Source organism: Pezoporus wallicus, unplaced genomic scaffold, assembly GCF_028554395.1.
Source record: "Pezoporus wallicus isolate ANWC-B61680 ecotype Strahan unplaced genomic scaffold, APGP_CSIRO_Pwel_v1 contig_447, whole genome shotgun sequence".
NCBI classification, from domain to species: Eukaryota; Metazoa; Chordata; class Aves; order Psittaciformes; family Psittacidae; genus Pezoporus; species Pezoporus wallicus.
The window spans coordinates 1,796,144-1,822,500 of record NW_026636385.1 but is presented as its reverse complement, the minus strand read 5'-3'; the positions used below and the strand labels follow the sequence as shown (position 1 = coordinate 1,822,500).

The 26,357-nt window shown below is 39.6% G+C and overlaps 1 protein-coding gene across 3 annotated transcripts in view; it reads left to right on the top strand.

The window, feature by feature from the left end:
• Positions 1 to 25,217, top strand: part of LOC130594358 (transcription initiation factor TFIID subunit 4-like) — a 149,317-nt gene extending 124,100 nt beyond the window's left edge. For 2 of the 3 annotated variants that reach the window (XM_057400196.1, XM_057400195.1), the window contains exon 15: positions 25,031 to 25,217. In XM_057400196.1, coding sequence (XP_057256179.1) covers positions 25,031 to 25,198 — 168 coding nt within the window. In that variant the 3' untranslated portion in view covers positions 25,199 to 25,217. Of the gene's footprint in view, positions 1 to 1,468; positions 1,689 to 25,030 lie in introns of those variants that run through there. The other variant, XM_057400197.1, reaches the window with a different exon arrangement.
• Positions 25,218 to 26,357: the final 1,140 nt, after the last annotated feature.

The following is a 26,357-nucleotide window of genomic DNA, read 5'->3' as shown; positions in this document are numbered from 1 at the left end:
CCTGTTTTGCAGATTCATGTAAACATTATTTGAAGCAGACAGATTATTTTAACTTGTCTGTGGGCTTGTAAAATGTTCTATTAGTTTGGGTGGTTTAGAGACATTTAAGTAATAGGCCTGAGTTAACATTTTAGAAGGAAAGCTGAATTTGTAACTATCCAAAAATATTCATCTCATAAACAGATATATGCTTTAGATATGTAGATCTGTTTGAAATTATTTGAGGAGTCTTAGTTTTAGTTCTTGTTTAAGGGCTTTGTGTCAGAAAAAAGGTCTCCCATTTCAGTCTCAGTTCTGAGAGAAAACAGATTCACTAGCAATAAAATGAATGTAAATCTAAGATACTAATTTTCACGATAGGTGGATCATCCTTTCAAATACATACTTCTGTGTCTGGTAAGCCACTGAGTGACAATAAACCAAGCCTCAAATCCAGCCCAAAAGCCCTGGTAAAGCTTCTGAGTTGATTCCATGTCATATCATGTTATTAAAGAATCTGTAAAAGATCAGCAAATGGTATAAAAGGAGGTGAATCTGTGGCAAAAACAAGGAGATGCCAGGTTCATAGTAATCCCTTAAAAGAAAACATAACCAGCTAGAGAGAAACAAAAAACCAAAAAACCAACCAGCCAAAACATGCTTGCTTGTAACTGCTTTGCTTTCCTTCTGCATTAGCAATTGGTATCACTCTGGTCCCTTCTAAATGGTACGGGCCCTTTTTTGTTCTGTTTCTCTAAAAACAAAGAGAGGTTTTACGTTATTTTACTGCAGTTTAGTGCTGCAGATACTGTGTTACAGGAGCAGAAGCGTCCTAATGAAGTGTGGTTTTCTAAATAAAGGGGTTCACAGGTCCCCTTCTAACTGCAAGCAACTTGCTGCATCTTTGCATGCACCTTCACTCTCCCTGGCAGCTGTGGCACAGAGCTGCATGGAGTTGCGGCTGGCAAGTGTTGGCTCATATTCCTGCCGTTTGCCCAGCAAGCCTTATAGCATACTATCTTTTGTAGGCATCACACACTTAGATTTCTGTCACGAAGAGGAAACAGAAGACCAAGTGCTGCTGCATTTTATGTAATTTCATTATAGAAAAGTTTTTTACACCAGTGAAGTAGGAATCTAGGAGGATTGACACAGTTCAGGAGTTGTTTCTGCGGTGACCCCGGAGGTGCTGTATTTTGGTTACCTCTGAGACCGAGCTTGGTCTCAGTCTACTTCTTTCCAGCAGTAGAAGCTGTATTATTTTTATTCCTTAAAAAGAAAAAATAAAAAAGAAATTAAAAAAAAAAAAAAAAGATTTAAAAGGTGACTCCTGCCTGGATTTGGTTACTTGCCGCCAGAAAGGCGACACCGATTTCCTCAGGGCAGGCAATTGTCAAAAGGCTGCTGGGGTACCCAGAAGGGATGCATTCCCCCGGGGTGGGGACACAAAGGCTCCTGACAGCTTCAGTGAATGATCTGTCGTCAGCAGGTGACACCTGGTCGTTATCCACTGCTCTCCTAACTGATGGAGACTGGGGAGCTCTGGGGACCGTGAGATTCAACCAGATTTGGATAAGAGGCTTCTTTGTAACAAAGGCTGTTACAAAAAAGGTGTTACCGGAAGCAGAAGCTCAGACTTGCAGGTATAGACCCTGAGTAGTTTCTTTTCAGCCTTCCTGAGAAAATCAAAACACCCGAAGGGATGGGTCTAGAAAGAGGTTAATGAACAGTAGACCAGAAAGCTGTGGAGGGTGATGTGCAAGAGGCTATCCCAACGAAAAGGAGGAAGAACTTTTCTGTAGAGTAACGAAATATTAATACAGAGATTACATCCCCTAATAAGTTTTAGCCTGTGATGTATATTTTTCCTAAAGATCAAATGCAGTGAAAATTTTTACTACTCAGAGTTCCTTTGTATCTAGAGGGTCTCTGGTTTGAAAGTAGTGCATGAGGTGATACATATGATCCGCAAAGGGGTGAAGGGTTAAACTGTATGCTATTTTTGTTGGTGATAATACTGTACAGTCTTTCACTTTACCTGTATTATTCTTTGAAGATGCTCACAGCCTTCATAATGATTTGAATCTGGATACTTTAGACTGCTGCAAATCATTAGTACATTGTAAGCAAGAGTTTATAATAACCTACTTTTTGTCTCACTAAATTTAAAAGAAGCTTTGTTAATGCTGACAACAAGTGGAAATCGCAGCAGTGAATCTGTTCTCAAGTGATATACCTTAGTATATGGAGAATCCTGTTGTGAAGAACTTCGAAAATAATCATGGTTTATTAGCTGCACAGTCTTTTCCCCTTTGTTTCTATTCATTTAATTTAAAGTGAAACAACTCAGCATGCAAAACTAAAATTAGCTGCAAAAAAGGTGTAAGTGAATAAACAGGCAAATCCATTAGAGTCGATGGGTTATTGGATCCCTTGCCATTCCTCAGATGGCGGCCTATTAAAAGTGGTAATGTCTGCCTTCAGCATGGCCTTAAGGCAAGAAAGAAGGCCAAGACAGGCATATTTCACATGCATCAGACACAAGAATTAAATAGACCAATGTTCCCTAAAAGACTGAAGTACATCTCTTTCTGACGTTCATCTCGGGCAAAAATTCATTGATCTCAGTATGTCCCTTGGCAATTATAAAATATTAAATCCAAGTCACACTTTTCTAGTTGGCTTAATTTTTTCTCTATTCACAGCTTTCTATTTGATCAATTTTAACAAGTTAGGAATAACATCTAATAATAAAATAAAAACTGCAGAGTGAAAAAGTTTGTTCATTTGACAGTCTTATATTTCTGTCTTTAGAGCTGCCTCATTTTATTGTATTTTAAGTAGATTTGCAGACTAAATAGATGAAAAGAATATATGTTTATGCACCCAAACCCTCCCTCCACTGTCTCGTTTGAATTAGCAACCTCTTTTTAAAGCTGGATACTTGTATGTGGTGATGGTATTGCAGTGAAATCTGTATTTTAAAGCTAAATCTGTGTAGTTAATCACCATTGTTTCTTCTAGAGTCAGACAGTAATTATTTTTGCTTCATGTTTCTCTTATGTCAGACTAGAAAATGTGATATTGGTAGAACCTTACTTCTAAATGACTACGTACATGAGTATTTGTTTTGTTTTGTTTTGTTTTAACTGAAATTTGGGTTTGTGTACATACCAGTCAGGTAGCAAAATGAAAAATAACCTGTCAGAACCTGGATCTCTTTTAACATAAATCTGGAGATTGCAGCATATGCAGTACAGCAGAAAAAATGTCTTTGCCGGTGGTCTTTGCTGATGAGAGACTTATTTGGGGGAAATCTTTTCCATATAGGCATTCTACCTGTTGTGTTAGCTTGTTCCCTTTCTGCTTAGCATGCTCATGTGGCTGGCACACTTGCAACCTTCCATTCCTTAAATAAGCTCATTCAGTGGCCAACAGCTAAAAGCAATCTTGGCTGAAAAGATGTCAAGAAGAATGCTTAGAGACTTGGTTGGCTTTCAAAAAATGACAATTTTGATTATTTACTATCAGCAGAATTACCGCACAGAGAGGGGGAGGCTAACCAGCGGGTCTTAAATTTTCAGAAAAGTGAAGTTTAGGATTATGTGTTACATTTTTGGAAACAAGATCCCGTTGCCATGTCACTACATGTTTATAGACTGCTTCATTTTTTATTTTAGTAAGAAAAGGTATTGTAACTAGAAAGAAAAAACAATGTCAGGGAGTGTGGCTGCTAGTGTAGCTCCATCAGCACCATTGGAGAGGAATCAGCTTGCCTTGGGTGCATGGTTAAAAACATGGACAGATTAGATGCATATTTCTGTGCTTTCTCAATTTCATTTTTAACCTGGAAAACATTTACGTTAACATTCAATCCAGCATGTGTAAGATTAGTTCTTTTATCCATGTTTATAGTCCTTGACACAGTTTTGTATCCACTTGCCATGAGTTTCCTGGGTGGCCCTGGGAAGTGGACCAGCTCACTCCTATGGCTGTACTGAGGTTCCCTGGTTGTAGAGACATCAGAACAGCTTATCATCCTTTTCTTTTTTTTTTTTCCAGACTGCTAATTGTGCCTGTTCTTGCTGTGTCTTTGTAGGGCATATATTGTAACAGAGCTCATTTTTAGATGGGGCTTAAAGTTTGATATAGTAACTGATTGACCAGCATCCATCTATCCTGCCTGTGACGAACAAAGAAGTGTAGGTATAATACAGTATTCAGGGATCACAGGAAAAATGTACTGGTGACCCAGAATCCCAGTAGCTGTAGAGATTTTTTTTTCCCCTTTTTCATAGAAATTGTGATCCAGCCATTTAAAAGTCACTTCAGGAGCAGTGTTACTCAGAAGCATATTGAGTCTTGGAAAATACAGGTATAATTTTCCCTTTTTAAAATTCATTTTTTGTTCTTCTGAAAGAGCTGCAGTTTGAAAAAAGGTCTATAATATAACCTCTACTGAAATGCTTGTGTATTTTCCTGTATGCACACACTTAGACATGTATGTGTGTGTGTATATATAATATTTTCTAAGTATATATCTGGTTTACAATCAGCCATTTGATATAGCATTATAAACTGTTTCAAATATGTCTGAGACTAATGTCAATGAAATTAGAGCAGTTGTGTTCTGTGTTTGATGATTCTAAGTTGACAGGGTAATTGGATCATTCCAAGTTTCAGCATACTACTTGTTAATATATTCTCAGTAATGGTGGTTTTGTTGAACTGCCAGCAGCACACCTTTATGACCAGCCAAAATTTGATTTCCATTTCTTACCTAATGGACTGACACATAATATATTATTTATTAAAACCATGATTCTAATTGATGTTTAGTCTAAGTAAACATTAGTACATTGGCACTAATGGTACTCTATTCACAATGTTGTTTCGTTTATTGAGTCCGTGCGGCATTAACCATACACTTTTAATTTCAAGCTATTTGTCTCATCTGTCCTGAACACCACTCTCACTTATTCGTGTTTGAATGTATAAATTGCAGAACTAGATTTGCTTTTGAAATCCACTTAAAATTCTGTATTTCAACAAAATGATACAAAGTAGGTTGATTTTAGGTATTCCAGTTACGAATGTTTCCATGACTTCACATAATATGAAAAACTGACCATCTCCAGCTATCAATTTTGTTTTGTGAAATAAATGGCAAAAATAAATACAGCTATTCTTTTTTTTTTTTTTTTTCCAGTTCTTTGAACATAAATTAATAATAGTTTAACAATTTTCTGGGTGTTTGCATGTTTTTTCCTAGTCAGTTCTACATCATGATATCCTTATACATTATATTATGATGCTGCGATACAGAAGTAAATTTAATAGCTGTAAAAAGTGACAACATTGTTCTGTAAGGATGTGCAATATTGTTTATTAAAGTGATCCTGTTTAAAGAACATTTTACTGAACTTCATTTTTCTTGAACTGCATACTAATTTTAAAGGTCAGTGTGGTTAGTTACCATAGTAGTGACCTAAAAATAACCTTTCTAGTGTACCTGTATATTTCTGATCTGTAGTGTTAGCATTCAGAAATGTTCTTTCCCTTAGAGTTTCAGCAGCTAAATAAGTTGCAACCCCTTCAGCTATACTCATAAAAATTTGCTTCCAGACAACATGGTCTGTTTATTGTGTAATAATCGAAATGGCACTAAATTGCAATGATTGCTGAACACTTAGGAATTGCATTAACCACTTAACTGCTATACTTCCATTTTCTTCCTCACTGTGAAGTATTATATTGATTTTCCTGTTAGTTAGAGCTGCTTAACTAAACCTCTGAGATGAACAGAATATTTTAGTAGCCTCATACACCATCATATTTTGAGTCAATCAGTAGTGACCTTGGCTAAGAATTTTGGAGAAGTTTTTAAAAAAGCTATCAAGCAAAATAGCTCACAGTGCATTGCCTTGAATCTTTACAGAAAACAGAGGGAAGCACAAAACATCTCTAAGTGAGTTTAAAAAAATATAGGGAGGATTAAGTCTTTCTCTTTCCTTCTATATTAGATAGGTTATTTCCTATTCTGATACACTGCTGCTAAGACAAAACAGTTAATAGTTTTGAGGCCTTATCGAAGGACTTAATCATAATCTGTAATGTGGTGCTGAGAATGTAATTAAAAATCTAAATACACTGATAGGTGAAGGATTTTAGTAGTGCCATTGTTTTTATGGGTATATTGATGATTTTTTGTTGTCTACCTATTTGCTGTTAACTGGGGTAAACCAGACAAACCTTTGAACAATATCAGACTTCAAAGCTCCATGATGATTGCCAGCTAAAATAGTTTTGATTCCATATATTTTAGTTTAGAATTGATTTCTGTTTTCTCTCAAGGATTTATAAATTCTGGTCCTGTTTGCTTCTAAGAAAAGTTGTCAGGAAAAGCAAGAGGGGTTTTGGTTTGTGGCTTTGTGTGTGTTTTTCTCTTTTTTAAGCAAAACCCTTCTGAAATCTTGCTGCAGAAAAGGGGGAAAAAGGCTGATACAGGTAAGGAAGAGTTAAATAGAAATTGAGCGGGGATGCTGGGGGGCAGCAGTGCTGCAGAACATAGCAGTGTTCGTGCGAAGGCAAGTCATTTCCCGAAACACTGCAGACACATGGCCTGAGGCAGTCTAAAACCTTTGGAGACCAAAATGGCTCGCAGGAGTTAGAAGTAATAAGGTGTTTTTCCCTTCTTTCTCCTTCACTGAAATTCTGTAAGGTTGCTATGCATTACCAAGGAACAATGCCACTATTTTTGTGTTTTATATGGGTATTAAGATCCATTACAATTTGACATTTTTAAGATTGGTTATCCTGTAGTTTGGTGTTAAATTGAAATTGTTTGTTTTGAATTTAATTCTTTCATTTTTCAAAGGAAAAAAAGGCAGCACTGCTGTGCTGATAGCTTACTGAAGTGTGCCAGGATCTGATGTTTGAACTGAATGTTTGCTATCCCAAAATATAGGCAAAATTATCCGTAAAACAGTTCTCGAATCTGGGGTTTTATATTTTTTAATAATTTTTTTAAGCCTGAAAGATGCTTTCTGGCTAGCTTTTCACAGGTTGTAGAAGATATTGCACATGTAATATCTTTAAGGCATGATGTTTCTGGGATTATTTTTTACACTATGTTAAGCATCCAGGATGTATTGTGCTTTATGCAACCTGCTTATGATTATTATAACCCTGTATGTTTGCAGCAGCTAAATAAACTCCACATCACATAAATTACTGCAGCAATGTTATTAGGCCAGCAGCAATTTTAAGGACATCTGTTAACTCTTTTTCAAATGTCCTGTCCTTACTCGTTTATTCTAAACATTTCTGTTGTTAATTACTACTTAAATACGTGAAGCAGTTATTCAGACATAGCTGTGAAGAGCAGCTGAAGAGGATGAGGCAAATTTTGGTCCCATCTTTAGCCTTGCTCTGAATGCCACAGTCAGAAGGGACCTGTAGCATATTATTTTACGGTAAACACAGGTAAACCAGGACAGAGCAATGGATAACAGACATATATACTCATTACAGTAATAGTCATTGCTTTAGTCAGGAAGGCCTCCTCTCTATATCAATGAGGCACAGTCCAAGCAACTTTCTCCACTTAGGCCCTAAAAGTCTGACTTCTTGTTACTGTAGCTGGTGAAAAAAATTTGCGATGAAACTTTCTCTCTCAAAATACGTTTTTGTCAAAGAATAAAATGTTTAGCAAAAATTCATCTGTTTCAAAAATATATTTGGCAAGGAGGTTTCCTAGCTCCATGATGACATTTCTAGTGAGAGTCTGTTGCCAAGTGGTGCTAGCCTGGGTGTGGGATTTGAAAGATGAATAGTGCCTTAGCTGCTGCGTTGATGCGTCTCTCTGCCCCTCATGTTTGTTCAACACAGAAAAAAAACATGGTTGAGAATTGAAATGTTTTCTGGCCTAGTCTTTATTGTGTAGTAAAATGTTACACCAACAAAATGCCCAATTCATAGTTCTCTTAAATATTATTTCTTTCCATGTGGAATTCATGGGAGACCATAAGGTGTTTTACTGGCACCAAGTCACCCAGGTCTCCTCTTCATTCTTAATTCAGTGAATTGCAAATACTTGATCATGAAAACAAACAGGATGCTGTTTTTCAAAGGTTAGATGGAACTTAAGAGCAGCTCTGGTAAATTAAACAAGCAATAATAAAAGGTCCTGCAGAAATTCTTTTCAGACAGTGTAAAAGGTTTCTGTTTCTGCTGGGAAGTTTGCCAGGATATTGTGAACGTATGTAGCTTTTCATCAGCCTTGTAGGAAAAATAGATGCAAAGTAAGGAATATTCAATAAGTGGGTTTCGTTTCTGTCTTCTGAGCAGTGTCTTATTTTCAAATTACAGTCTTGTCTCTCGATGCAATTGAAGCAAACCTGTAGTATATACTTACAGTATTGCCAATTCAGGTATATTCTCTTGCTCACCACTACTGCAATTCAGTTAATCACAAAGTGCATATGGCTTATTGCAGTGCGTGAAGCTGTGGAGGATCACAGCTCAGGTAGAAACCTCTCGTTAAATGATTTACCTGCAGACAGGCTGATCAACCAAAGACAGACTAACTGCCTGCAAGTGTACAGGTTCCAGGTTGCAAAGCAGCATCCTCATCCTCTCCTTTGTCATCCTTCTCCTTGGTGAGACCAAGACACTCAAGTGGAGCACTTGACCTCTGTTTGTAAAGCCCAGCGGCTGCCACCACCCCTGACCAGTGTTTCTCCCATAGTGAGATTCCCACAAGTGCTCCCCAGAGTCTGTCAGATAAGATCATGGGTTGGCCAACTTTATTTATGGACCAATGAATTATGCAGCTGGGGTAATTAGATGTTTTTGTTTTGTGAATCAGAATTAGCTCCTGGGGTGCCAACCTAGGAAAGTCTGTGAAACGGCATAATAAAAGTCATTTTTATGCAGAGGTAGAAATATTTGAATGCAAAAGAAAATTGGGAGGAGGGGGGTGAGGGAGCTGAGCTTAAGTCCTTATGTGTTTGTAGTGGAAAGGTGAAGTGTAAACTCTAGTTGTTACACATTAAAGCTTTTATTTCTCTTGCGTTGTATAGGGAAGAAGGAGGCTGTTTTAGCATAGACTCCAAAAGAAAAGAAGTACTTCTCCCTTCCCCCAAGTATGGCTATAAAATACAGATGCTTTTGTGTAGCTGGAAAATATGTATGGAATTATATATGTATATTCAGGGACTCTATAGTCACCGTATGCTATTTGTAGAATAGACCCGGATTACAACTAAATTCAGCATAGTTTCTATGATACCCTTCAGATGCATATTTTGAAATACATTTGAGGTAGCAGACTAGTATGTAGTTTTGACTTCTCTAACTTATATGCCTTATGTTTATGCCTCAAGATAACATTGAATAACATATTTAAACTATTCATGTGTGAAAAAGCAAAATTATATCTCATGAACTGATTTCACACATTCAGAAAATTGAATTCCTGTTTTGTCCAGATACTAAACAGAAATCAGAAGGGAAAATGCTTGTAGAAATGATACGGTGTTTCAAAATGGAGAAGATACAAGTACTTTTAATGAGAAGGGACTAATTTTAAAAGTTGAATCATTTTACAAAGGTATTCTTTACAAGTGTAGCTTACATTGTGTAGGCATTACAGTCTGGTTCATTTGATAATGAGTCAGAGAAGTTTACTGGGCTGTTATGATTTAATATTTGGAGTTCAATCTAGATATTGTAAAACAGTAATTGGTAATAGCCATATTTGATTCTTTCTTCAATTTTGTCATCCATAAGAACTAGTACTGTCAGGTGGTAATCCTTTATTTACATATAATAAAAACTAGAGGTGTATATAGTCTTGTGGCTATCATCAGTATTTATTAAATATGTATTTGTTTTCCATATGTCTGTGTGTACATAGTAGTTTTGTATGGGTATGTATAAATTACGCTAAAGCCATGGCCTTTCATGGATTTTAATTACTATGTAGCTATCCTGTTAGTTTTTGTAAACAAGAAAGACATTATATTTGAAAGCAGTACACTAGATGAGCTGTTCTGGCAATCCATAGAGTTTAAAGCTTAGACTTTTGAATTCCAACATCTATATGAAATAGCGGTTGATGACATGGCATGCAAGTCTTAAAAAAACAAAACACAGAATCAACCCCACCACCAGTAATTACAGAATTGCTAAAGGTCCTCTCTCAATTTACATAATCTGTCTGGGTTTCTGAACTTTAGAGAGAATTTAATGTATATTGCCATAAAATTGGCATTTTATTTTTCAGTATGATGCTACTGTTTATGAGTATGCAGAGTTAGGAAGATGGTAAGGTGTTATGGTAATGGTGTTTCATAGTGTGAGTTGATTAGAGACTGAGTCAAGCACTGTGGGGAGCATGGCTGAAAATTTGGAAGTTTGCTCTCGGAAAGGAGAGTCCACTGTAGTTCCATTGAAGGTGATGCACTGTATAATGAAAACCAAGTGCTTTATAAATGAATATGTAAAGAATATAGCAGGATCTTGAGCAATGTTTTTCAGAATAAGGAATGTTCTGGTTGTTGTTTGTCTTACTAGCTGGAAAAACAAACAAACAAACAAAAAAAGACTACTGTGATTTTGTAGGGATTCTGTATTTAAGACCCTGACCAAATTAAGTCACCTGGGGAGCAGCAAAGGTGTCTGAAGAGCAGCGTATAATCCAGCTGTGCATTTTGCTGCAATTTAATTTTACAAGGTTAAGTAGAAGCCAAAATCTTAAGAACTGCGGCAGTTATCAAGAAAAGCTGAACGGGATTATCAAGGTTAGGGTTCAGATAGAACAGATGGTAAAATAGTTATAACCAACTGTACCATATGTTACTGCTGCACACATTCAGGTAGCACATTATATGTACTGTGTGGAAAGTTCAGTGATCCTAATCCAGGTTTGTAGAGAGACCAAAAAAGCTCTTGAAAATCGATTTCATAACTTCAGACCAGGTTAATGAGAAAGCCATAAGTGGTTAAACTGCACAACAGAACTCCCTATTCCAGAAAGGAATGCAAAAAGTTAGGCTTAGTATGCAACTGTTACCTTTTCTAATTCCCAAAAAGCTAAAATGAAGCTTGCATTTCAGGAAGTGTGTTTCAGTCTCCTTTTACTTGAATTTCTGGGGAAAGTTATTTAAAGGAAAAACAAATTCACAGCACTTGAATTCCGACCATTCAAAGCAGGTTAGGATTTATGATTTTTGTAACTTTTAATCAGGGGCCAGATTTTAAAGGTGCCAATGAAATGATAACATTTCTTATCAGAAACCTCTGGAGCTTCACAGCATCAGAGTAATTCAGAAAATGTGACCCCTGAATCTATAATCTCTGCTGTTATTACTCTCATGCTTTTTAAGGCATCCGATATGATGCCATAGTAAAGTAAAAGAAAGAGAAAAAAGGGTTAATCAAGTCAGAAGTACTGGGAGAAGTGGAATGGTAACAAAGAAGAAAAATGAAGGCAGAGAGTTGTGATTTGGAGTGGTGCTAAAGAGCCTCTGGGCTTGAGATTCATCTCGCATTTTATAATGCTCATGTTGTGTTGTATCATAATGCACTTGCTCCTACCAGAGCTAGCTGTTCCTCCTCTCTTATTGCCAATGGTAAAAATATGCCAGTAGCACCATTCCGTATTATTGAGCGAATTCTGAATTTCACGTTATTTTTTCACTTGTCTCTCTAATTAATTTAGTAATCCTCTGCAGTGTGTGTGCATGTGTACATTGGCGTGTGTTTGCTCAGTTGCCCTCTTCCATCATGTGTTAGAATTCTCACGTTGCTGATGATTGGTCCTGCCAGCTCCCTTCCAGAGATGGTGAATATGTTACTCTCCACTGCCTTTTGTTTAACTTTGCCAAAAAAATTCCCATCATGAGCCTCGGGTTCTGGCTGGTGCTTTGGGAAAGGTTTTTCTTCTGTAGTTGCAACCCTCTTTTTTAATATAACTTTTATTTTATTTTGGGAGTAATTAGATATGAGAGACTTGTCAGTTTGTACATTGATCATTGTCAACTGTAGGGATCTGTTAGTAATAGCTATTCAGTATGTATCAGATGATTTATGGTATTAGGTGGTTTTGTGTCTGTCTTAGACTTATTTTCTATTATTTATTATTATATCTGTTTCAGTTACAATTGTTCATAATGGAGCCTTTGATTTTGGCTGTCAAGGTTTTAATTTATTTTAAATAATTAATAACTATGTATGTTGGTGTTTCTAATACAGGAAAGATGGAGATAGTTGACATATTTATTTGTTGATTCTTCTTTTCTTGCAGTAGTCTTGAGTGGTATCCAGATTTATGAGTATAGTAAAGTTTACAAGTTAGAGATAAGTAACAGGAGAGCTTTAACATCTGAAAGAAGCATTTTGTGTATCACCATGTCTTCTCTATGTATCTCTATCTGTAGACTGAAGAGATATTTTTTATATTGATATGGATTGCTCAATCATTTTCTCACAACAAAAAACAGTTGGTGAAAGGATGTTCTTTGAAAGCTTTTGTGATGCATTTAATCCCACTTCATAAAAAGAGATGGATCTACAATAATTCTGAGAACATGAAAGGGTTAACTTTACAAAAAAAAAACAAGCGAGTTAAGGTTTTTTTTTTTTTCAAATTACTTCAAATTACTTTGAAATTCAAGATTCTGTTGTCTGTGTCTTTAAAAGGTTGGTTGCTTTGTTGGTGAAATGGGTTGGAGGAAGATAGGGATTTGGAAATTCATGGAGAGGGGATTGCAGGTTTTCTAAAATGTTAGAGGAAAGTTTAAATTGTCAGTATAGTGTCAATAAGTTAAACTGATCTGCTTTTTATTCAAGGCTTGGCTGTCTTATTTTGTCTGATAATGGAGACAAAAAAAACTGAATAGACATTAAGAGGTTAGGGTTCAGTATGAAGCAGAGGTTTTTGTTTTGTTTGGTTGTGGATTTTGGGGAATATTTTGTGTGGGGTTTTTTTTGTGTTGATTTTTGTTTATTTTGGTTTTTAAAGGTGTTTTAAACATGTATGCTGAAGCAGTTTGAAGTTTGGTGGCAGGTTAGATTGCAATCTGGAGGACAGAGAACAATGAACAGTGGCAGAGATGTGGAGGTCACTGAAGCATATGTACTTTGAGTCCTGGATAAGTGATCCTGGTGTGGAAGAGAGAGGGGGAAAGGAGACATAGAAAAGGACTTCAGAAAGAGTACAGCATGATAAGCAGCATGGAGTGACCATGACGTGCAAGGGACTGTCTGCGTAATGTAGAAGGGGAAACAAAAGAACCTATTGAACAGGGGCTCCTATAAGCTTACTCATGTCTGCAGGAAAGAAAACCCACCTTGTTTCTTTTTTGGAGCCATTTGTCCAAACACACAAAACCACTAACTTAAAAAGAGTCAAGAAGAGTGAGACTTAACTGGGAAACAGAAATGTTAAGGAATCACAAAATGAGTGGCTAAATGATTCAGCATCTTCTCCCTGCTGAACTCTGGATCATCTCTCCCTCGTGCCTGAAATGCACCATGCCTTAATTATATTCTGTGATATTTGCAGTAATAGAAAGTGTTAGCCTCTTTCACATTATATTTACAAATGTTAACATCTTATTTCCTCTACACTGGCACTGTGTTCTGACAATGTGCTCATCCTGCAAGATAAAGGTATTAGCATTTAGGGCTTAATTTTATTGCCACTCAATCCAGAGATATCAGGACTGTCTGCTTTGTTTTGCTTTATTTAATGGGCTGGGTGTACGAGTTAGGGCCATATACTACCCTCAATCCACAGAGGAGCCTCTGGTAATTATAGAGAAAGGTTTATACTGCTGTTCATGGATGGTAACTAATCTACAAGCAGATTTTACACAGGAATAACACGTGCCAAGAGCTGGTAGATCTGTAGCTATTTTGCCTGTTGTTTGGCAAGTGGTGCATAAAGTCACTTGATTGGCACTTGCACAATTGCTGGGAGTGCGCAAGATGACCAACAGTTGCAAACACAATAAATCTGGGTGTTATACATCATAATTAAGCTTAAGAACTGAAAGTCAGTTGAGATGAATGAGGGCAATTCATGCTCTCAAGAGCTGAGAAAGTGATTTTGTGGTTGCATTAAGATTTAGATACTTTTCTCTCTGTCTCCAGCTCTTCCCCCCTCCCATGGGAGGACTGGCAATATATGAAACAGGTGTATGGTATCTGTGTCTCACCTTAAAAAGGTGAGATATAGCTAGCACATGCAATGTCATGATGTACTTATTGTGCTGATTTCTTCATCAAAACTAGCTATGAATGAATCTAGTTGTCCACAGTTGTTCTGCTCAGCGTGTCTTCAGTAAGAGGTAGACCAAGAAACAACCTTTACTGGACAGCAGTTGTATATATATTAATTAGATATTTAAACAATTAAGTTTTACAGTTATATGTGTCTAGAGATTGATGGATGTCAAGAGTATTTTAATTATTTCAAGTTTCTGATTAAATTAAAGTCACCAACAAAAAAAGAAGGAAGAGGACAATTAAAAGCAAGGGGCTTCCTCCTATATCTGTTCTCCCCACCCAGAACCTCTTTGCTGTCCTGCAGGGGGGCTGATGAGGAAACACACTCGCACCAGGAACTGGTGCGCTGGTAAAGAAGATCACTACTGGTGCTGCCAGGAAAAAGCGCTGGGTTGTAGTGGTAGGCTACTCTGAAAGGAACAGACGCGCCCATCTGTTGGCCTGACCCAGTCTCAAGGGAGGTGTGTTGCCTACCAGGGGCACGGAGAAGGGATGTTGCAGAGAGGCTGCCTGCTCTAGTAAGTCCCACTGACTATTACCCGCTTCTAATGATCCATGTGGGTGCTAGAGATACAGATAGAAGTAGCCTGGAGAGCATAAAGAAGAAGGACTACAGAGCCCTGGGAGAGGTGGTTAGAGGCTCTGGAGCTCAGATAGTCTTTTCATCAATTCTCCAGGATAAAGGGGAGGACCCTAAAAAGGCTAGGAGGATTGGCCAGGTTAATAAATGGTTAGAATGGTGGTGCCATAGGCAGGGGTTTGGGTATCTTGAACACGGGACCCAAGTTTGTAGGCCAGGTCTAGTGGGGGCTGGTGGAGCTGGTCTGAGCGGTTTTGGTAGAAGGCTTGCCAGGCTGGTCAAGAAAGCTTTAAACCAGATGTGTTGGTTTGCCAGCACCTATGATAAACGCTCGGAGCAATGTAGAGATATTCCAGCTGCTCCAGCCAATGAGCCGGCTTCATTTGGAGCTCGGCACAGATGCCTCTATACAAACACCCATAGCATGGGGAGCAAACAAGAGGAATTAGAGATGTGTGCACATCTACAGAGGTATGATGTAATAGGCATCACAGAAACATGGTGGGATGGCTCCTATGACTGGAGTGTTGGAATGGAAGGTTACAGGCTCTTTAGAAAAGACAGGCCTGGCAGGCAGGGAGGGAGAGTTGCCCTTTATGTTAGGGATAGGCTGGAGAGTATGGAACTCTGTCTGGGGACAGGTGAGCAGTCCACAGAGAGTTTGTGGGTCAGGGTTAAAGGGAATATAGCTATGGGAGACATTACTGTGGGGATCTGTTACAGAGCGCCTGATCAAGGAGAACCTGCGGATGAAGCACTCTACAGACAGATAGGAAAAGCCTCACGCTTGCAGGGCCTTGTTCTCATGGGGGACTTCAACCACCCTGATATCTGTTGGAAGGACGGTACGGCCCGGCACAAGCAATCCAGGAGGTTCCTCAACTGTGTGGAAGACAACTTCCTACTGCAAGTAATAGAGGAGCCGACGAGGAGAGGTGCCATGCTTGACCTCGTGCTCACCAACAGGGAAGGGCTGGTTGGAAATGCGACGCTCCAGGGCAGCCTTGGATGCAGCGATCATGAGATGGTCGAATTTGAGATCCTCAGGACAGTGAGAAGAGCGTGCAGCAAGCTCACTGCCCTGGACTTCAAGGGAGCAGACTTTGGCCTCTTCAGGAACCTGCTGAGTAAGGTTCCATGGGATATAGCCCTAGAGGGCAGGGGGGCCCAAGACTGTTGGTTGATATTCAGGGATCACCTGCTACAAGCTCAGGAGTGTTGCATCCAACTAGAAGGAAGTGCAGCAGGAGGGCCAGGAGACCTCCTTGGGTGGATAAGGAGCTGCTGAGGAAACTTAGAGTGAAAAAAAGAGGCTCATAAAAGGTGAAAGCAAGGAGAGGCAGCCTGGGAAGAATACAGGGATGTTGTCTGGGAAGCTAGGGACCAGGTTAGGAAAGCTAAGGCCCAGTTAGAATTAAACTTGGTTAGAGGTATTAAAGATAACAGGAAGGGATTCTACAGGTATGTAGCAAATAAAAAACAGACTAGGGAAAATGTAGGCCCCCTCAGGAAGCTCTCGGCAGAACTGGCTACAAAGGATTTGGAGAAGGCTGAGGTTCTGAATGACTTCTTTGCCTCGGTCTTCACTGGCAAAGGCTCTGACCAAACCACCCAAGTCTTGGAAGGCAGATGCAGGGACTGTGAGAATGAAGACCTTGGCCCCACTGTAGGAGAGGATCTGGTTCAACACCATCTTAAGAACCTGAATGTGCACAAATCCATGGGACCTGATGAAATCCGTCCGCAGGTCCTGAAGGAGCTGGCGAATGAAGTTGCTAAGCCACTGTCCATCATATCTGAAACATCATGGCAGTCAGGTGAAGTTCCTGATGACTGGAAAAAGGGAGATATAACCCCCATTTTCTAGAAGGGGAAAATGGATGACCTGGGGAATTACAGACCAGTCAGTCTCACCTCTGTGCCTGGCAAAATCTTGGAGCAGATCCTCCTGGAAGGCATGCTAAGGCACATGAAAAACAGCAAGGTGCTTGGTGACAGCCAGCATGGCTTCACTAAGGGGAAATCCTGCCTGACCAGTTTGGTGGCCTTCTGTGATGGGGCTACAGAACTGATGGACAGGGGTAGAGCAGTTGATGTCATCTACCTGGATTTGTGCAAAGCATTTGACACTGTCCCACACGACATCCTTGTCTCTAAATTGGAGAGACATCAATTTGATGGATGGACCACTTGGTGGGTAAAGAACTGGCTGGATGGCCGCACACAAAGAGTTGTGGTCAATGGCTCAATGTCCAGCTGGAGACCAGTAACGAGTGGTGTCCCTCAGGGATCGGTGTTGGGACCGGTCTTGTTCAACATCTTTGTCGGTGACATGGACAGTGGGATTGAGTGCGCCCTCAGCAAGTTTGCCGATGACACCAAGCTGTGTGGTTCGGTTGGTACACTGGAGGGAAGGAATGCCATCCAGAGGGACCTTGACACCCTTGTGAGTTGGGCTGATGCCAACCTCATGAAGTTTAACCATGACAAGTGCAAGGTCCTACACCTGGGTCGGAGCAATCCCAGGCACAGCTACAGGTTGGGCAGAGAAGAGATTCAGAGCAGCCCTGCGGAGAAGGACTTGGGGGTGTTGGTGGATGAGAAAATGAACATGAGCCATCTTCACTGTGTGCTCACAGCCCAGAAAGCCAGCTGTATCCTGGGCTGCATCAAAAGGAGCGTGACCAGCAGGTCGAAGGAGGTGATCTTGCCCCTCTACTCTGCTCTTGTGGGACCTCACTTGGAGTATTGTGTGAGGTTCTGGTGTCCTCAACATAAAAAGGACATGGAACTGTTGGAACAAGTCCAGAGGAGGCCACGAGTATGATCAGGGGACTGGAGCACCTCCTGTATGAAGACAGGCTGAGAAAGTTGGGGCTGTTCAGCCTGGAGAAGAGAAGGCTGCGTGGAGACCTCATAGCAGCCTTCCAGTATCTGAAGGGGGCTTGTAAGGATGCTGGGGAGGGACTCTTCATTAGAGACTGTAGTGATACGACAGGGAGTAACGGGTTCAAACTTAAACAGGGGAAGTTTAGATTGAATATAAGGAAGATATGCTTTCCTGTGAGGGTGGTGAGGCACTGGAATGACTTGCCCAGGGAGGTTGTGAATGCTCCATCCCTGGCAGTGTTCAAGGCCAGGTTGGACAGAGCCTTAGGTTAACATGGTTTAGTGTGAGGTGTCCCTGCCCATGGCAGGGGGGTTGGAACTAGATGAATTTTATGTCCTTTCCAGCCCTACCTATTCTGTGATTCTATGATTCTATGATCATACAGGTAAGGAGAGAAAAGGCCTCCCACTATGTGAAACTGAGATAGTGTTGAACTAGTATCAGGGATTACTACATGAGAAAATTCGGATGGGAATCAAATATGATTCAAGGAAAATGTGAATCCTGAAAGTTCAGCTATAGGGCTTCTACCAACATTGGTTTGACGTCTCTTGACTCCTGGTAAAAGAGAATACAGAATATAGGGGTGTACAGCATGTCTAGGCTGGAGTAAGATAGACAAGTACTTAAAAAAAAAAAGTCACCAAAAATCACCAACCCATCCAAAAAAACCCCTATGCTAATACTGAAAAATGAGAAGGAAAAAGCACCACAATGCTTGGGAAAAAAAAAAAAAAAAGCATTAAAAATTTTGGCAGGATTAGTGTTTCAAAGGGAGCAGCACTTGATTAAACATTTGGAAAGCATGGGAGGAGAAACATTCCAAGCAAAATGAAAATACATGTGTATGATGGAAACAGGATAAATAGAATATTCCACATATAATTACCGCAGCAAGAATGCAGCCCAAACTTCGAGTTCTTAATCAGGTAAAATTGTCATTGCTTTTAATTCCAAGTAAGGCAGTGACTTGTGATAGGTACGAGATGTTTGTGGATAAAGGTGTTGGCAAGATCTATAGCCATGGTGAACGCAAGTCCATGAGCGAAGTAAGTAAAAAGAGCCAGAGACTGTGCCACAGAGCAAATCATGAGTGTGTTGCAGGAATTCAGAGGATACAAGCCATTAGTTTTTATCACATACCAAGTGGAGGAGCAAGGGATACAGAAAGATCTTTGAGAGGTTAAAAGACCTCAGAGAGTGCAGAGCTGTATCTCTCTGCAGGAAAAAAATGGAGGCTTTCTTTCTCACGTTAGCACAGTGATTATTCAGAGATGTACATGATTAAAAAGTTCAAATTAGTTGCAGTCTGGTTTCTTCCTGAGAATGACCTGTTGAGGGCTGGGTGGTTGAAAACCTATCTCCCTTGAGCAGGTAAATGTCATAGCCCATAGCTGCCTTACAGCTCATCTGCATTATTTATTTCCATTGGGGCAGACTTCTTTTCAAATTGTTCCTTCCTGCAATGCTGCCCAGCCTGCTTTTTGGCCTTGGGGGGGTGCTCTCCTAGAGGAAGGAATAGGTGGTCAGGCTTGGAAGAGATGCCCAGTTCTCTCAACTGGAAGATTTTGGTGTGATGCTGTTTTACAAAGCAGGTTTTCAATTGTAATAGTGCTTGCATATGTGACTTAGCTTGACATAGTAACGGCAAAGAGCAGGTACATATAAAGCATTCTTCTTGTAATGGCAGACCATTTCTTTAGGTTGAAATAGCATCATGTAATTACAAACTAAAGAGATTGCATTGAAAGAAAAAAGTTTCACTGTATCCATGTCTTAGTATGATTTACCTTCCTCTTATTATTTCTTAATATAAAAATTACTGCATGCTGTCTTTGAAATGTTACAATTGTGTTGGTATTTGAAGTACTTGTAAATACTTGTGCAAATCAGTTTTTCTGATGTTTGTCTGCAGGGCGAGGTGTGTGTTTATGTGCCCAGGGGAAATGAGATGCATTTGCATCCAAGAGGGTGTAGCAAGTGAACGTGTGCCAAGATGGAGTCTGTAGGAACAGCTGCACTAAAATAGTACAGGATAAAAATGTTTGCAAATTAAAATAACTAGCTTCCGAAGAAATAATGGTAGCTAATCCTCCCTGTTAGTGTTGCTGATCTGAAGGCCTGAATGCCAGCTTTTGGTAATGAATCCTTCTAAAGGTACTTGTCCCCCTACTGCCCGTATGAAGATGTACCATCTTTTTGTAGATGTCATTTATGGTACTGACAAGTGGTTATAACTTACTTTTCTGTAATTCAGGGGAATACTAATTTAAGGATGTTTTGGCCCTCATTTGAATCAGTGAAATCATTACTATTAGCCTCAATATGTGCTGAATTAAACCCTGAAATATGTGGGACAGCTAATCATACATAATATACTTGGTTTTCATGTACAAAGTGCCTCTCAGCCAATGATCTAGTAAAACTTTAGGCAAGTAAACGTCATCGCTGCAGAGTATCTTCACAGTATTTCTTACCATCCAAGACCTCTGATTGGTAAGAGCAGACTAATATATACCTTATCTTCCCACTTCTCTTCAGTGCATGGAAGTTGGAGAGACAAAATTCCTGGTGTTTTTTCACTCCATATATAGCTTGGCTTTGAATTGTTACTGTTCAATTCCCACTTTCAGACTTGGGCTTGAAATGCAAGGCTGCCACAAGGATGAGCCATGTAGCCTGGGAAGAAAACCAGCAGATCTTTTATCATTATTGCCTTGTCTGTCTGGGTCACAGAGAAGCAATAGCCGCAGATCAAGACTATGTTCAAAGGAGAGTTGTCAGGACTGAATTGTTTTCTGGTGAAGGAAGGATGGATAAAATATTAAATGCAGTCTTCTATTTGCCCTTATCTTTGTGTTTCCTGACAAGAATATCATGCTGTATTTCCATGGTTCTATAATTCAAAGCTGAAGGTATACAGATTTGTGAAAAAAACTGATCTAATTGTTCAAATTGTCATTTTTATAAAAATAAGTGTAGATTTTGTATTACGTGTGCTTTCTTTTGTGAAAGCATTTCTATCTCAAGAAAGGAATGGCAGACTTTGGGGAGTTACTTGGTTTAATTTTCATACTCCTGATGAAGTAATTATTGTAATTTAGTGCACAAGGACATTTTTACTTACTGAGCAGTTTGTCCATGAAGATTTAGAAGAGGCGTGTCTTGTCTCAATCCTCTTTCCCAGTTAAACCTTTTGGGAAATGCTGATCAAATCTGGTGGTCGGGACCACCAGAAGGGAGAGAGAGGTAGAAAGGATCTTTGGATTCTAAGTGCCTGCAACTTCTGTGTGAGCTGATGACTTGGATACAGGAAGGAGAAACATGCCAGTCTCGCCAGCGAGGAAGAGGCTGTGGTATGAGCCCAGCAAGCTTTGGGGTACATTTAGCTTGGGGGCCATGTGTCTGCTGGGTGGCTGATGAGCACATGCGTCCACCCTATGGGACATGTGATAGGTGGAGGGCAGCACTGTGGACCAAGAGTATTTCTAAAGCAGGCAAGAGGTGATGAACGCTCTGTAGAGGAGATGGTTTATTGTGGTAAGTAGTACCAGAGCAATACGACACGTCAGAAATGAGGCTTCATTAGCTTTTTTGCACAAGACTGTTGTAATTCCTACCCTGTCACTGTGTGAGCGTGTTTCTTTGGCAGTTTATTTTTAACCATTTTTATTCTGCTTTTCTAACAGCATGAGTTTTCCCACAGAGGATGATCATGAAAATAGCAAACAAGCTGAGATGGGTGACCCAAACCTTATGTCACATCTCACATCAATTCAGAATCACTTCAAAATGTGCATGCTGAACCAGTACTTACTTTGATTCTTCTTCTTCAGCCATCATTTCAAGCTACGTAGCTTCTAACAGTTGAATTGAGCTTGAGAGTCCAGCAGTGTTATTTAAAATACTCTGAGCTCTGTGTAACTGAAGTGCATTAAAACCTGTTAAAGTAAATGGGCTCCAACAGTTTCAGTGTGTCCTGGATTATAGGTTAACAGAGAGCATGTCACTATGGTGGTCTGTAGAATTCCTGAACTTGATTTCCTTGAACTTATTTTGTCTTCATTCCCCGCTGGGAGCGGGAGCTGTGTGTGTGGGTCTTGGGAAAGCCCCATTGTAGCCCCGCGAGGAACACGTGGAGCACAAAATAATTTGTTTGCTCTCTGTGTCTTCCTTGCTGTCCTGTGGGATTTGCAGCTGCCAAGTTCAAGGCTGTCACCAGTTGCGCTGGTGTGTTACAAGCGAATAGGATTGAAGCGGCAAGGGAGAAGAGGCAGTGGGGGAAAGGGAAGGGTGAGATGGAAGGGGATGAGAAGTCACTGTACCTTGTGTATGTAAGCAGTCTCAAAATGAAGAGGAGAAGGAGTTTACATATAAATTAAATGATTTTTTTCTGGTCTGGAACATCTTAAATTTCCCTGAATTTTTAACTGATACCAAAGCTGGTACTGATGTATATTTGAGTGGGTGTGGCAGGCCAGGAAATAAATTATGTAAAAATTTTTTTTATTAAAGCTTTTGTCTTTGTAACTTATATTAGTTGCCATTAGACACAGACAACAAAGGGCTTGTTGGGGTTAATGAAAAGTCTGTCATGCTGACAAAAGATGTGATTTTTCTGGAGAAGAATCTGCATTTTACTTCAGTTCCAGTATTCTTGGCAATTAACTCTGCTAGCATTCATGTACATAATTAAAAACTTATGGCATTTAGTAGTCTGCATTTCTTATATAGCATCTGCAGAATAATTCTGAGTACCAAACTAATTAGTCTTTAAGTTAGAAATCATATTGACAGTTCTGTCAGCTTAGAGGTGCTTCTGTACTTCCTAAAATCTTACAATTTTGTATCCACCTTGCAGAACAATTACGGAACATTGTCAGGTAACTGGCTCACCAGTGTGGTTATGAAAGTGCACAGCTCCATGTCATGATGTTGCATGAAGTATTTGCTCTTCCTATGTGAAAGTTCAGTATCTTGAGTGATATATGCAATGAATATAGAGTCCCAGACTGGTTTGGGATGAAAGGGACTTTAAAGCTCATCCAGTAACAACTGCCTGCCACAGGCAGGGACACCTTCCACTAGAGCAGGTTGCTCCAAGCCTCTCTGTCCAGCCTGGCCTTGAACACTGCCAGGGATGGGGCAGCCACAGCTTCTCTGGGCAACCTGTGCCAGGGCCTCACTATCCTCATGTCTTAATTCCAGCTGTTTTGTCCAAATAGGAAATGGGTTTATGTGAAGAAAAAAAATTAAAAAATTAAGTAGCTTTTCTATGACTGTTTGGTACTGTGTGCAGGGCGGCTCCAGTCCAGTATGCTATAGACAGTGCTTTTGAGTAAGTTCAAGATGGCCACATTTCTTACTAGCGTGTTTGTCACTGTTTGGGAACTGTAGTGAGGGTTAATTTGAAGTACTACTGGGAGCAGGGGGAAAGATGCAGCATGTGGGGAGCAGAGAAGAAAGAGTAGTATTTTTGCATCAGCTTGACTTAAAGATTTGGTGGTTACTTGGAGAGTAGGAAACAGTGGCAACAGCCCTGGCAAAGTGGATGCATGGTCAGAGCATGAGTGAGAGGCAGCTTAAGGTAGTGGATCATTCCAGACATATGGAAGATGAAGAGCAGGAGTTTAAATGATTTTTACAAATTTAAATTTCTTTTACAAATGCAGACTGTTTTGGCATAGAATTCAGAGCACCACGAAATAAATGAATTGTGTGCTGGGGATATGTTTGGCGTCAGCATGGATGAGCAACCCTTGCAGCTGCAGCACATGCTTTTCCTATGAGCAGTGAGGTTAGGTAATAAATCAGTCTGTTAACAAAAGCTGTTCCACACGGGAGAACAGAATACTTCAGATCAAATGCTCATGGTACTCAAAGGCTGTGGGCTTCTTCCTCTCTTGCTTGCAAGCTTAGCCACATTCATGTAACTTTTGTGGTTTTGGTTACAAGAGAAGAGGATTTGCTCCACTACCATGGTTTATGTATGTATAGGAGAAATTATCTTGAGTGGCACAGCTCTGCAAGGAGTCTGACTGCTGATATGCTGGGAGAAAAGCAACAGAGAAAACAGTACCATGTCTTACTTGCAATGTACCATATATGTTTCCCCTAAAATCTTTCAGTAGTAGAATTACAATTAACTGTATTTTTAATGCCTAGAATCAAGATCCTAGAATAAGTATTTCCTGGGGAAAGAAAGGTTGGTTAGTAAGAGCAGCAGTATGTAAATTTGGGATTTCAAAAGTATTGAAAACTTCTCCAGATATTTTAAAGGCTTGAAAAATAATTTAAATAATTTTAGAGATTAAAATCTATTTTTCTAAGTTAAAAGTTTGTTTTGCCAGAAATGAATTGGAATTAATAAAATCAGTGGTCTCCTAAGGATGAAAAAAGGGTTGCATGTGTGTGTGTTGCATTTCAGTTTTAAACTCAAGAGGACTGCAGAGTCTCTGTAATTTCATCCTTTCAGCTTCTAAATAATCAAAGCACAGTGGTCTCATGCCCAGTTTGTGTGTTTTCTCTCTCTATATGGAAAACCAGGATAAGGTACGCAGTAATTCAGTACCCCGAACCAATTTAAACAACAGAAATAAAAATTATTTAATATAGCTGTAGTACTGGTATTTGTCTTTATCATCACACAATGTCCTTGTGATTTTTCTGTTTGATTTTCCATCTCTGAGCTGAGCATTGGTTGTGTACTGGAGCAAGGTTGATGACCATCTCCCCACGCTGAGCATTTCTCTTTGGTAGATTCAGAGAGAATCAGGGTCCCCATGGGACTCACAACTGCAGAGGTTATTGCAGTAGCAGTATCCTGATACACCACTCACTTTTTTCCAGTCCTAGACCCAGGATGTGGAGTAGAATGGTGCACACATTCACTGTACTGAAGATGGCTTTATCTGCTGCAAATAGTTTTGTCCTAAATAGATTCCTGAAATTAAACTGGTCAAATCTATGGTTAACATGAGTGTAGCCGGAGAATTAGTCAGACATACTTATCCCCGGTTTTAAATGAACCAAGGTCTAGCCTCACGTGTGTTTTCAGTGGGGTTTCTTTACTCAGGATAACTTGGTGAGACTCAGAAGAATAGAAAAAGAATAAAATCTTGTGTAATATTTTCAGAATTAAACTCGTAGTAATCAATCTAAGATGTTTCAAATGATACAGCAGTCAGTTTATAACTGACTGCTGTAAAAAGTAGTCGTAAACCTGAGAGTATGAGGAAACTCTTTGCTGTTGCAGGACTTTTGACTTTGCTATGTTCTGTTTGCAGGGTCTCGGTATGTCTAGTGGAGGTCAGGCTGGTTTGGGCACTCCTTCATCCCGGCAGTATGCACGACAGAAAATAACTCGCATAAACCTCAGGGACTTCATCTTCTACATGGAACAGGAAAGAGAAATGAGCCATTCTCTCCTGCTCTATCGAGCTCTGCTTAAATAAAGCCAAGAATTGTACTGAATTCTCCATACAGAAGCTCAACCTGCATTAAAAAGCTGTCATTTTAATGTGCCTTCTATTTTTTTCAGAAGTCAATGTTCCAGTAATTTTATTTTGTAAAATTGTCAAACACATGCAATAAATTCCCTTTATGTAAAAAAAAAAAAAAAAAAAAAAAAAACCAAAACAAATAACAACAACAACAAAAAAAAAACACCAAAAAAACCCACAAAAAAAAAAATGTGCAAAAGGTTTTAAAATGTTAAATGCAGAGATACAACCACCATCGAAGTCTTGCTCCGTTTGGCCACTTTAGGTACAGCTGCAGTGGATGGTATTGACTGGTAAGGGTGTTGCGATGGCTAACACAACCATCTGCATAAGGAGGACTGCGACAGGTTTACAGGACTGGAACCTAACTGTGATGTTAACCTGTATGTTCATGGAAGGCGCTGGGTTTGTTTCCTCTTTAGTTTTGCTAGCAGTTTCCACTAACCATGGTTACAACATATCTGTTATTTTAGATTAGTTATAATTGCAGTCTTTTGCACAGCTAAGAGAATAGCCACTGCACACTCTCACACATTTTATATAGGTAGGATTTCTGCTTTTACTGCACAGCTCCTCTGAGCCATTTGCTGAACCAAATCCTAAGTGTGTGAAATCTGTGTGCTTGGGTCTCAGCTGAGTTACCTGGACTAGTGTCCGGTTGTTTTCTGAAATCTTCTCAACCTTTTGCACATTTGTAGCAACTGGTTAGTGACATGAATCAAAGTTGGGTTTTATTTTCTAAAACAAAGTTTAAAAAATCTTATTTATTGCAGAGTATGGTTTAATGGTGGTTTTAAAAGAGAGGTGGTGTTCAGTGAAGATTTCAGAGTATGGTACACGTGGATTTTAAAGTCGCTGTAACAGGAGTTTTGGGGGCTGGTTCCACTCATGGAAGATCAAGTGAGCCCTGGTGCCACAGTGCCTGGGGCCTGGCCGTGTCCTGGCCTTGGAAGACTGGACTCCAGTCCAGAGAGGCACATGAACAAGTGCATGACTGAAGCATAATGAGTAGTGTTAAGTACTTAAAGGTGGGATGAATGCTTTCTAAATGCTTTGCTGAAGTGGGATTTAAAAGGCCTACACCAAAGCCAAGTGACATTAGTGTGAGTCT